Raw genomic sequence first — 13,559 nt, 5'->3', positions numbered from 1 at the left:
ATCATAGCTGAGGATGAGCAAAATTGTGAAACTTGAAATTGAGGATGATTGAAAAATGTTAATGACATGAAAAGTCATTGTCCTGAAACATTTACTCTGTTTCTCTCGCCACAGATTCTGCTTGACCTGCAGAATATTTCAATCATTTCCTCTTTTGTAAGTATTCTTTAAGTGTAAGTATTCTGAATGATATGCCCATAATTCACAACAGATGACTTCTGATGCCTTCCCCATCATTATGGGGGATTTTAACCAGGCCAGCTTGAAAAAGTCTATAAATAATTACTTGTAGTAGTAGAGGAACCAATGCACTGGACCACTGTTACACCACCATCAAGAGTGCTTACCGTACAATCCCATAACCACACTTAGCAAAGTCTGATCACCTGGCTCTAATTTTACTCCCTGAGTGTAGGTAGAGACCGAAGACTGCGACACCAGTCGTGAGGATCAAGAAAGTATGGACAAAGGAAGCACATGAACGTTTATGGGACTGCTTTGAATTGGTGGATTTGACTGTATTCAGGGATTCATCTTCAGATTGAATGAGTACACCACAGCTGTTACTGACTTCATTAAAACCTGTGTAGATGAGTATGTGCCTATGAGAAGTTACTGTACATACACAAATTGAGACAAGAGGGCGTACAGGAGTGAGATATGCCAACTAGTGGAATGCTGCTGCAGCAACAACCTGGCACTCAATGTCAGTAAGACTAAAGAGGTGATTGTGGACTTCAGGAAGGGTAAGACGAAGGAGCACATACAAATCCTCATAGAGGGATCAGAAGTGGAGAGAGTGAGCAGCTTCAAGTTCCTGGGTGTCAAGATCTCTGAGGATCTAACCTGGTCCCAATATATCGATGCAGTTATAAAGAAGGCCAGACAGCGCCTATAATTTATTAGAAGTCTGAAGAGATTTGGTATGTCAACAAATACACTCACCAGAATCCGCTTTCTTCTCGATGGTGAACATTACATGAAGTACTCATTAAGGACCTCAATCACTTCCACTGGCTCCACTCCATTAGCCTTGAGCAGACCTACCCTTTCCTCACCTCCTCATACGTTTATATTGCTTTGCGATTCACCTCAGTCCTGCTTAACAAGGACATTTCATGGCACCCTCTAGTCCTCCTAATACCCTATTTAAATTTCTTGCTTGTTTCTTTCATTTTTAAGAGACTTGGCTGATTTCAGTTCCTTACACGTTTCCTTTTTGACTAAACTTACAGTCTCTCATTTGCATTATCTTATGTGGTACCTTTCTGTCCTTAAACCCAGCTAATCCTAGCTGGTCTCCAAATTTCCACCCTCCATGAATTTAAGCCCATTCATCCACTCACCCATGAATCTGTGGCTTCCGAGTAAGCAACTGGTTTTTACCATCCTCAGCCTTGGTTTCAAATGCCTACACACTTCCCAAGCCCATAACCTGTTCCAACCTTACAAATACAGTATTCCACTATCCATTACCCAGATATAGAAGATGCTGGAATTACTCAGCATCCATGGAGCAAGGAAACAGGAACTGGGGTTTCAGAATTTTCCAAAGGCCAGCTGTTTACAGCATCCTCTTTTTCAGATTTTTAGCGTGTACTTTTTTTTTTGCTCTTCGATAAGAATGCAAACATTATTAAAAGTACATCATGTGAAAATGTTGATCACCCTGTGATCTGATTCCGATGCTGACATCAGGCTGTCTTTCAAGAGGGTGAACCTTTGCAATGGAGTACCTGGAAGTACCTCTAAATGGAGTACCTCTAAAAATCTGTGCCAGCCAACTGGCACAGGTTCAAAGACATTTTCAATCTCTCATTGTCACAGTCAGAAGTTCCCATCTATTTCAAAAGGGCAACAATTATGCTAGGTTAGTGAGAGAGGCAAGGGAGAAGATTTCTGGGAACTTAGCAGAGATTTTTGTGTGCTCTTTATTCACAGGCGAGGATTAAAATAGCCAATGTTGTTCCTTTGTTTAAGACGGGCGAATGAACCTTATGTTAGTAGTAAGGAAATTATTGGAGAAGATTCTTCGTGACAGGTTCCACTCACATCTGGAGAAGCATAGTCTTAATAGGGTTAGTCAGCATGGCTTTGGGAGAGGGTGATCATGAGTGTTTTGAGGAGAGATGACAAAAGGGCAGTGTATGTTGTTTACACACTTGGCAGAAGACAAGTTGTATTGTGTTCAACTGCAGACTGCCGCAACATTCATGGATTCAGGGACTTAGACTATTTTTTTTGTGTATTTTACTGATATCTTATATGTGCAAGCTATCCTATATAGGCTTGCTACTTTATATGTGCTGTATGTGGTGTTGAAATAGTTGTTATAATGTGTGGTAGTGTAGTGGGTAGTGCTTGTCACTCTCATTTTCCGCTTCCACTGCTGGCTAGCAATCTTGTGAAAAGGAGAGCTGAATGTGTAAGTCTCTCCCTCCAGTACATAGTCTCTCCAACAGCAAGCCTCATGTAGTGCCTCCTCGCTGGCGACACACGGAAACTGAACTCCTTTCAGTCTCAGGCTGAACTTTGGAGGACAGGGAGGAGAGCTGGCCCCTGCATACATAGCATGCAGGCCCACTAGCATGTGGACACGCCCTGGAGCCCGTGAACCAGATCCCAGCTATGGGAAAAATAGTCCTAGTGCCTTGTGGCCAGCCTTGGGAGAGACTAAGGCTACAGGAGTAAGCCCAGAGTGTAAGTTTGGAGTGGAGTCCCTAAAGTGGCTGGACATTATTGAACATCCTTCCAGTAGTTCTTGCAGCCAAGCTGGTGTCAAACGTATTGCTTCATAAGCTTTCCTTTGGACTACACTGGTGAGGCCAAGCATGGGATCTTGACGACTGGGCATCTCAGGATCTCCATACTTTCCACTCAGGCTTGTAATGATGATGTTCATCACCCATTGTCCTTTGAGACAGATGGATGCCGATCATGTGCCTGACTGTTGGTACTGCGTTTTGCACCTTGGCCCTGGAGTACAGCTGTTTTGTTTGGCTGTATTCATGGGTATTCATTAGGGCTGCCAACTTTCTCACTCCCAAATAAGGGACAAAAGTAGCAGTCAAATACGGGACACTTGTGTTTACCCCAAGAAAGACTACCATGACCATGAAGCCCTTGCATGGGCACCTGTGTGCGCATGTGTGATGTGCACATATGTGATGTGTGCACACGTGTACGTGCCGATTTTTTTTACCCACAAATCGGTTTTGCCTTAATCTTCCCAACTACACTGTACATACATTATTTCTACTTTATATAGGCTGTGTATTTATCATATCATTCCTGCTTTTACTACATGTTAGTATTATTTTAGGTTTTATGTGTTATTTGGTATGATTTGGTAGGTTATTTTTTGGGTCTGGGAACGCTCAAAATTTTTTCCCATATAAATTAATGGTAATTGCTTTTTCGTTTTACGCCATTTTGGCCCGAAAGGTTTCATAGGAACGCTCTACCTTAGCGGGGGAAATACGGGACAAGGGCGGTCCTGTATGGGACAAACCAATTTAGCCTAATATACAGGATATCCTGGCAAATACAGGACAGTTGGCAACCCTAGTATTCATGTATAGTTAAATGACAATGGCCCCCTAGGCCTGAGTCAACGTAGTAATAGTGAATGACAATCAAACTAGAACTTGCACCGTAGTGAAACTCTCGACAGGGTCCCTCATGGTAGGCTGATTCAAAAGATTACAGCACATGGGATCCATGAAAACTTGATAGATTGGATTCAAAATCCATGTGGCCTTAGAAGAGAGTGGGTAATAGTGGGGAAGTGTTATTCTGACTGGAAATGTGTGACGACTGATGTTCTGCAAGGATCAGAGCTGGGATCTCAGTTCTTTTGTCTGAAACTTAGTAATCAGCCCGTCTACATTTTCATCTAAATCAGTTTTATATATGCAACACACATCAAAGTTGCTGGTGACCCTTCGTCTCGGCCTGAAACGTCGACTGTACCTCTTCCTAGAGATGCTGCCTGGCCTGCTGCGTTCACCAGCAACTTTGATGTGTGTTGCTTGAATTTCCAGCATCTGCAGAATTCCTGTTGTTTCAGTTTTATATATGGTTGTTTTATACCTATATATCTGATTTAGATGAAAATGTAGATGGGCTGATTACTAAGTTTCAGGCAATACTAAACTTAGCGGAGCTGTGGATAATATGAAAGGTTGTCAAATGATTCAGCAAGATATAGACCAGTTAGAAATATTGGCAGAGGAATGACAGATGGAGTTTAATCCTGACAAATGTAACATGTTGCACTTTGGGAGGCCTATTATAAGAGTGTATGCTCTATACATATATGCTGTAAATGGTGGAGCCCCGAGAACCATCGATGTACAGAAGGATCTTGGGATGCATGCTGAAAGTTTCATGAAAGGGGCATCACAAGTAAATAGAGTGATGAAGAAGGTGTGTGGAGCAACTTGCCTTGATCAGTTGGGACGTTGAATATATAAGTCAGGAAGTCATGTTGTGTCTGTTTAAAACTGTGTCTTGTCCATATTTGGATTATTGTGTGCAATTGCTGCTTTGCAAGAAGGGTGTGGAAGAGGAAGTTCACTAGGATGTTGACTGGATTAGAGAGTATTATCTATAAGGAAAGATTATATAAACGTGGATTTTTTTGTCTGGTGTGTTGGAGAATAAGGGGTGACCTGACAAAAGCATGTAAAATTCTGAGAGATATGAATAGGGTCCCAAAGTGAAAATATCAAATACCGGAGAGCATAAATTTAAATAAAAGGAGGAAAAGTTTAAAGGAAATTTATTTTTCTTACACAGAGAGTGATAAGTGCTTGGAATGTGCTGCCAGGGGAAGTGATGGGAGCAGATACAAAATCAACATTTAAGAGGCATTTACAGAAGCCCATGAAAATTTAGGTTTGAAGGGCTATGGACATGTGCAGGCAGATGAGAATAGTTTGGATCATGTTTGGCACAGAAATCCTGGGCAGAAGCCCTACTCCTGCCCTGTATTGTTCTGAATTATCTATCTGAAAAAAGAACAAACATACTGAACCTCGTTTAAGCCCCGCTCATCATCGTTATCCCCTCATGATAAGTTCTGCAAGGGAAGGTGTGAAATGAGCGCAGCACTGTTCCCAGGAGTGGAGCGAAGGGGACGGGGGCGGAGCTTAGGGACTGGAGCGCGAGCCTGTGGCAGGCGCGCACACGAGCTGCAGTAGCGGCAACGCGAAGAGGCGGAGCTTGTGGAAAGGGGCGGGACCGGGGTCCCGGGACGCGAGCCCGGGCGAGGCGCGCGCATAAGCTGCGGGACTGTGCAGCTGCGCTGGTTCTTCTTCGGCTGGGATGCGGAGAAAGTTGGGTCTCAGCAGCAATCTCTTTTGCTCCGGGGCAGGTATCAGGAAGGGAAGGCGAAGCAATCCCGCCAGCACCATCCCCCAAATATGACAGAGTAGCACCCGGCTGTGCAGCAGTGCTCGGTTGGGCGAATAAGGGAGAAATTATTCCATGCAGGCGCCAAGAATGGAGGGGAAACTGGAAGATTTGTCGGAGAAAGATGCTTCTGAGAGTTCGTCCGATACCCTGTCCGAGGGCGAGCAGGAGCCCACAGTTGGGGAAAACAACGACTGCTCAGATTCGGAACTCCGGCAAATGCCCCTGAAGCAGACGGGGAAAGGGGATGGCCCCGAGGATCATAGCACCGACGAGGACGCGCTGGACCGAGACGACGACGACGAAGAAAGTGAACGAGTAGGTAACATTTGATCCTTGATCATCATTTTATCTTTCTCTTCTAGGATGAGTACAATATTCCTAAAGCATGAACTTGCTTATAAGTGCCGCTGCCTTAGTTAGTTTGGGGTGATAAAGGCGAAGCTACACATGGCAAATCCAACTTTTGATACATTCGGTAGCATGTGTACTGTATTAGAAAACAGTCTATCTTTTACTAATGTTTGTTTTGGGAAGACTGCAGATAGTGGAAGCAACGTGCAGCAGGTAGGCAGAAGATAAAGTTGGAGGCTAAACAAATTAATGAGTTGCAACATTGTCACATGATGTACTTTTAATAATGCTTGCATTCTTATCGAAGAGCAAAAAAAAGTGCACGCTGAAAAATCTGAAAAAGAGGATGCTGTAGACAGGTGACCTTTGGAAAATTCTGAAACCCCAGTTCATTTTTCCTTGCTCCACGGATGCAGGTGATATGCTGAGTAATTCCAGCATTTTCTATATCTGGGTAATGGATAGTGAAGTATTTGTAAGGTTGGAACAGGTTTATGGGCTTGGGAAGTGTGTAGGCATTTGAAACCAAGGCTGAGGATGGTAAAAACCAGTTACTTACTTGGAAACCACAGATTCATGGGTGAGTGGGTGAATGGGCTTAAATTCATGGAGGGTGGAAATTTGGAGACCAGCTAGGATTAGATGGGTTTAGGGGCAGAAAGGTACCACATAAAATAATGCAAATGAGAGACTGTAAGTTTAGTCAAAAAGGAAACGTGTAAGGAACTGAAATCAGCCAAGTCTCTTGAAAATGAAAGAAACAAGCAAGAAATTTAAATAGGGGATTAGGAGGGCTAGAGGGTGCCATGAAATGTCCTTGTCAAGCAGGATTGAGGTGAATCGCAAAGCAATATAAACGTATGAGGAGGTGAGGAAAGGGTAGGTCTGCTCAAGGATAATGGAGTGGAGCCAGTGAAAGTGATTGAGGTCCCTACTGAATACTTCATGTAATATTCACCATTGAGAAGGAAGCGGATGCTGGTGAGATTAGCCAGGAGTATGTCGATATTCCACATGTGTCTATATTAAGGAGGAGGTTGTGCTGAGTATCTTGGGAAAAACATTAAGGTGGTAAGTCTCCGTGCCCTGATCAGATCTATCCCAGAGCACTGAGGGGATTGCTGAGGCATTGACAGAGATTTTTGTATCCAAAAGGCAATAGAATAACACACACAAAATGCTGGAGGAACTCAGCAAGTCAGGCAGCATCTATGGAAGGGAATAACAGTTGATGTTTTGAGCCCAGACCCTTCATCAGGACCACGAAGGGTCTTGTCCTGGAACATTGACTGTTTTATTCCTCTCCATAGATGCTGCCTGACTTGCTGAGTATACTAGCCCCAACCTCTTGCCTTCGTATTCCAGATTACCACATGTTGGTAAAATTACAGGAGATTAAGTCAGAATCGGAATCGGGTTTACTACCTCTGGCATGTGTCATGAAATTTGTTAACTTGAAGGTAGCAGCGCAATGAAATACATGATAAATATAGAGGAGAAAAACTGAATTACAGTAAGTCTGTATATGTCTGTTAGCTATTTAAGTTAAAATAAGTAGCGCGAAAAAGCAGAAATAAAGAAAGTAGTGAGGTCATGTTAATGAGTTCAGTGTCCATTTAGAAATTGGATGGCAGAGGGGAAGAAGCTGTTCCTGAGTTGCTGAGTGTGTGCCTTCAGGCCTCTGTACCTCCTTCCCAATGGTAACAATGAGAAGAGGGCATGTCTTGGGTGGTGTAAATCCTTGATGTTGGATGCCGCCTTCCTAAACCCCTCTCCTTGAATATGTCTTGGGTACTATGGAGTCTAGTACCCTCCGTAGTAGTAAGGAGGATATTGAGGCCAGACATATTTTCCAAGATTAAGCTATCTTGGAACATCTTTGCAGGGCAGTCTGAAATGTATATTTTCTGCGCAAAGTGACCTTGTCGCCCATTCAGTTCCAGAATTGTCTGCATTGGGAGGTTGCTTGTTTGTGTACCTAATGTTAATGTCAACTTTGAATTTTTTTAATGAAAATATGATCCTTAAAAAAACAGATGACAAAATTATTTAAACTTGTTTTACCCAAATCGTTTGTAGCTTTTCAGTGATGTATTACTGTTTTATTTTCTATCTGAAACTTCTTTCACTTAACTTGTCTTCTTCAAAACTTCTTTATGCCCATATGGTTTGATTTTACTTGGTATTGCAGTGACTCCTGGGAATTCCTGTATAGCCCAAAATTTAGGATGTTTGTTGGCCACGGCTGCCAGAGCCTGAGTACAGGAAGCGAAGGCAGGGTCAACGTGTGGTAAAACTGGTTGTGTTTGTACATGGATTTGTTATGGAGGTGACCTGGGAGGAAGGAGGTCAGACTTCATGTGATTGACCTGGAAGCAAATGATCAGTTTTGGGAGTGCAGGGAGGGGAAGTGCCTCTGACCTCCAAAGAATATTCATGAACAGGGGGGGTTGGGGGAGGGTTGGAAAAAAGGACCGGGTAAGTTTCTTTAGGTGATATTTAAAACATTTTTTTTCTTGCTTTTTATTTAAGCACAGAAATTTCTGGAGCAGAGAACATTAAAACATTATTTAGTCTTTTTCCAGCCAAGTGCCAATGCGAACATTTTGGGAACATAAAATTATAGGCTGTACATGGGTAGTAAACTGCTTCTATTTTTACTAACGTACAAAAGTCGATTTTTAATTGCATTGGAAAATGTACAAGGATCACTGAGGCTACCATACCTCCACGCTATGTAATGAATGGCATCATAAGTCTTATGAAAAAGAATAATTACTAAAGGTGGAGACGGAGAAAACTCATTCTACCATTTGTAGGAACAACTGTATGCATGTACGTTAGACTTTTGGATTCAATAACATTGTGGGACTCGTTTGTACATAAGTTAGGTGTTAGTAAGCTGGACATAGCCCGGACTGGAAAAGCAAGCTGATAAACATGGGAACAAGATCTGGGGCCCAGATGAACAAAACCCTAAACCAGTGCAATTTAAGGATTAAAAAAGAATTTACAGACACAACGCAGAAGCAAGTAAAAGTGAATTTAGGTCTTATCCACTCCAAAAGAGAGAAATTTAAAGGCAACATGTGATTGAGTTGAAAGGGAGAAGGAAAAGTAATAATGCTTGTGTATCTCTAATAGTGGCTTTGTACTATAGATGACGAAGGAATCAGACTCTGCTGTCTTTTTTCAAAACAAGAATTGTGTTTACAAAGTGCCTTTGACATCCATTTCAGGACCCAACAAAGTATATTCTGACAAAAGTAGTAGTTTTGAAGTGTGGTCACTAGTGTAATAAAGAACAGTTGACCTGTGCTTAACAAGCACGAACAAATTATCATATGATACGAGCATGTATGAACATTGTGAGCTGAGGGGCATGTTCCTCTGCTGTACTCGAAATATAATTATCTTTCTAACTGTCAATGAGTCATCAAACATCTCAAGTTTAGGCAACACTCACAACCCGCTGGAGGAACTCAGCAGGTCGGGCAGCATCCGTGGAAACAATCAGTCAGTGTTTTGGGCCGGAACCCTTCGTCAGGACTGAAAAGGGAAAGGGGCAGAGGCCCTATAAAGAAGGTGGGGGGAGGGTGGGAAGGAGAAGGCTGGTAGGTTCCAGGTGAAAAACCAGTAAGGGGAAAGATAAAGGGGTGGGGGAGGGTAGGCAGGGAGATGTTAGGCAGGAAAGGTGAAGAAGCAGTAGGGGAAAACACAACAGTAGTAGAGGGAGACGGAACCATGAGGGTGGTGATAGGCAGCTGGGGGGAGGGGGCAGAGTGAAATAGGGATAGGGGAAGGGAGGGGGAGGGAATTAGTGGAAGCTGGAGAATTCTATGTTCATACCAAGGGGCTGGAGACTACTTAGACGGTATATGAGGTGTTGCTTCTCCAACCTGAGTTTGGCCTCATCATGGCAGCAGAGGAGGCCATGTATAGACATATCCTAATGGGAATGGGAAGCAGAGTTGAAGTGGGTGGCAATCGGGAGATCCTGTCTGTTGTGGCAGACGGAGCGTAGGTGCTCGACGAAGCGGTCCCCCAATCTGCGTCGGGTTTCACTGATGTAGAGGAGGCCGCACCGGGAGCACCAGATGCAATAGATGACCCCAACAGATTCACAAGTGAAGTGTTGCCTCACTTGGAAGTACTGTTTGGGGCCCTGAATGGTGGCAAGAGAGGAGGTGTAGGGACAGGTTTAGCACTTACGCTTACAGGGATACGTGCCGGATGGGAGATCCGTGGGGAGGGATGTGTGGATCAGGGAGTCACGGAGGGACCAATCACTGTGGAAAGCGGAGAGGGGTGGAGAGGGAAAGATGTGCTTAGTGGTGGGGTCCTGTTGAAGGTGGCGGAAGTTGCGGAGGATAATGTGCTGGATACGGAGGCTTGTGGGGTGGTAGGTGAGGACCAGGAGAACTCTGTCCCTGTTGTGGTGATGGGAGGATGGGGTGAGGGCCAAAGTGGGGGAAATGGAGGAGATGTGGATGAGGGCATCATTGATGATGGCAGAAGGGAAACCACGGTCCTTAAAGAAAGAAGACATTTGAGATGTCCTGGAATGGAAAGCCTCATCCTGGGAGCAGATGCGGCGGAGACAGAGGAACTGGGAATAGGGAATGCCATTTTTCCATGTGGCAGGGTGGGAAGAGGTATAGTCGAGGTAGATATGAGAGTCAGTGGGCTTGTAGAAGATGTCAGTGGACAGTCTGTCTCCAGACCGAGAGATCGAGAAAGGGGAGAGAAGTGTCCAAGATAGACCAAGTGAATTTGAGGGCTGGGTGGAAGTTTGAAGTAAAGTCGGTGAAATTGATGAGCTCAGCATGGGTGCAGGAAGCAACATCAATGTAGTCGTCAATGTAGCAAAGGAAAAGTTGGGGAGCAGTACCAGAATAAGTTTGGAGCACAGACCGTTCCACATAACCAACGAAGAGGCAGGCATAGTTGGGTCCCATGCGAGTGCCCATAGCAACACCCTTGGTCTGAAGAAAGTGGGAAGAGCTGATCTCAAGTTTAGCCCTCCTCTCTCCTATTCGAACTTCACACCTATGTGTTTATAATTTTGGGAATATTGGCTAGGACAGTGAGGATATTTTTCTGGCTCTGTTTCTAAAAGGATTTTTACTTCTACCTGAAGAGTGCAGAGAAAGCCTGAACTTGATGCCCCATCTGTTTGGCTCCACCTCTAACTCTCACTTGCCACTGTGGATTTTAGTACTCGTCGCTGGAGTGTGATTTGAATTCAAACTTGATTCATTCGAGGATGGGCTACAGGTCCTGCTTCTCGGCCCAAGAGCCATTCCTGACTTTGTTTAATTGTCAGTTATTGTGGGCATCCAATATAGTCACTGGCATTCCAGGCAAGATGGTATTTGCAACACCAAGAGTAGGGCAATGCAATTTCCAATGCTTTGAGGCAATTTAGAATATAGAACACGTGTCCTATGTTCTAACTTCATTGTTCTATCAAATTCATTCTAATAGGCAGTGATATAGGAGAGGCATTTTCTGATTTTAATTGCACTACTTAATTTCCTCTGCTACTTGATGGTTAGCAGGAATGAGGAACTAGAGTAAAGAAACTCAATTCTCGTCCTTTGATTAGAGTTCCAGATGCAAGTCATAACTTGGCTAATGTAGGTTATGAGATATTAAATGTTTGATTAGCTGAACAATTTAGCGTCGTAACAGCTTGGGGCCTTAAATTACACAATGTTTAAATTTTCGGTTGTTCTGGATTGGGTTGCCTTGCCTTACAAGGCACAAAATGAAAGACTGTGTGTGCGCACCATGCCTCACACAGACAGTAGGTGGCCGTTGACTCACAAGGAGGTCATCTGCCCCTTGCCCGACGCCGGCCCCCTAGGCCTGAGTCAACATAGTAGTAATCAATTGGGTTCATTCCATGTTTCTTTCCTTGTCAAATCAGCTGTTATCATTTCCATTTTTATTTTGTAAGCATTGTTTTTAGTTCTTTTCCTATACTTTGTTTTGCAGCCTGTTACTGCAAGCATTATTTAGCCCTTTGCTAAGTGGAGCAGACTCGATGGGCCAAATGGCCCCAATATGTTCCTATGTCTAATGGTCTTGTTCTCTAACCTGAGCTCCAGTCCTTTTCTCTCTCTGCCCTTTTGAAGATCTTTTGACCATTTCTTTGTGCCCGTTTCAATAACCCCCCCCCCCTTTGAATTTGTTAATTTGTCAGAGATCAGTTGCCTTACTTCTGATCACTGTCGTATGCATCATTCCTGCCGGCCCATAGCATCTCAATTTAAGATCATCCCTGAAGCCAGGGTTACTTACATGTTAGAGCAACTGACTTAATTTGCTGGAAGATTTTGTTGTGTTGTGGGGGAGGATTTTTTTTAATGTTTTGGGTCATAAACCTGGATTGGAACCGGGAATGAAAAGGGGAAGGGAAGTGATGATGGAATCTGGAAGGGGTGGGATGGTGTTGTATACTATCCAGATGGAATTTTCCAATTTCAGATAACCCACATCTGTGCTGTTTCCTCACCCCCTTACAATCCTCTTCTGATCTCCCTATTTTATGGTCTCCCCCTCCTGGTTCTACTAACCTATTGTTCACGTGTTTTACCCACTGATTTTCCCCATCCGATTCTGGTTCATCTGCTGTTCACCAGAATTTACCTAGTCATTCCTATTATCACCTTCTTTGCCTATCAGATTCCTAACTGGTGGTCCTTGCATTCCGATTTATCACCCTCTAGCAGCTATCTCTATCCTCCCCTTCACCTATCTGCTTCTTTTTGCCCTCTCTGGCTGCCTCATCGCCCAACTCCAACCTTGTCCCTCCCCTACCCTGTGAGATCTATTTGTCATCTTTCACTCTGCCCCAACCCTGCCCCCCAGTCCACCAAACATCTCTAGCCCCTCACTCCCCATCTCCTCCTTGAACTAAAAACGAGAGAAAATCTGCAGATGCGGGAAATCCAAGCAGCACACACAAAATGCTGGAGAAACCCAGCAGACCAGTCAGCATCTATGGAAGAGAGTGAACAGTCGACATTTCAGGCTGAGACCCTTCCTGAAACATCAACTGTGTACTCTTTTCCATAGATGCTGCCTGGCCTGCTGAGTTCCTCCAGCATTTTGTGTGCGTTCTTCTTTATACTGGTTATCTGACCTCTGCACTCTCAGTCCTGATAAAGGATGTGGACCTGAAACAAATCCTTTCCTCCTCACAGATGCTGCTCAGCTTACTGAATCCTCCAGTACATTGCTTGTTATTCCAAATTCAGCATTTGCTGTCTCTTGTCCCTTATGTTGGGTCTGTTTATTCCTGTTTACCTTGGCATGGTATTTAAAGTGTATGCAATCTCTGCTGCTGTTTTTTCATCTATCATCCTACAACCCCCCCCCCAAAGACCACCAATCATCTCTAGTCCCTCACTCCCCATCTCCCCCTTGTACTAAAAACAAGAGAAAATCTGCAGGAAATCTTCACTATTATACTCTGTTACTTTAGCGCATGATCTGCAGTGTCTTTTTTTAAAATAAATTCTCGCCCTTGCGTCCAAAGATCACCATGACCTTGCTCCATCCTGCCTGAGTAACATCCTTTAGCCCTCCATCCCTTAAGATCTTTGCTGTCTTGTTCATCCTGATTTTAATCACTTCACGGTGAGAAGCTGTCAAACTTGGGAATTCCCCCACTAAGCTCATCTTGTTCACTCCTTTTATCCATTCTTTATAACCTACCTCTCTGTCCAAAATTACCCTGTGATTATTTGTGTTTCTGAGTATTTTTGCTTGAACCTTGTGTT

The 13,559-nt window shown here is 43.8% G+C and overlaps 1 protein-coding gene across 9 annotated transcripts in view; it reads left to right on the top strand.

Annotated features, from left to right (window-relative positions):
- The first annotated feature begins 5,272 nt into the window (after positions 1-5,272).
- mast4 (microtubule associated serine/threonine kinase family member 4) overlaps positions 5,273-13,559 on the top strand; it is a 435,748-nt gene continuing 427,461 nt past the window's right edge. For 7 of the 9 annotated variants that reach the window (XM_063049360.1, XM_063049351.1, XM_063049349.1 and 4 more), the window contains exon 1: positions 5,273-5,733. In XM_063049360.1, coding sequence (XP_062905430.1) covers positions 5,491-5,733 — 243 coding nt within the window. In that variant the 5' untranslated portion in view covers positions 5,273-5,490. The remainder of the gene's footprint in view (positions 5,734-13,559) is intronic. The other 2 variants (XM_063049353.1, XM_063049352.1) reach the window with 1 other exon arrangement.

This window comes from Mobula hypostoma, chromosome 5, assembly GCF_963921235.1.
Source record: "Mobula hypostoma chromosome 5, sMobHyp1.1, whole genome shotgun sequence".
Taxonomy (NCBI): domain Eukaryota; kingdom Metazoa; phylum Chordata; class Chondrichthyes; order Myliobatiformes; family Myliobatidae; genus Mobula; species Mobula hypostoma.
The sequence above is the reverse complement of the archived record's forward strand: the minus strand, read 5'-3'. Positions and strand labels throughout refer to the sequence as shown.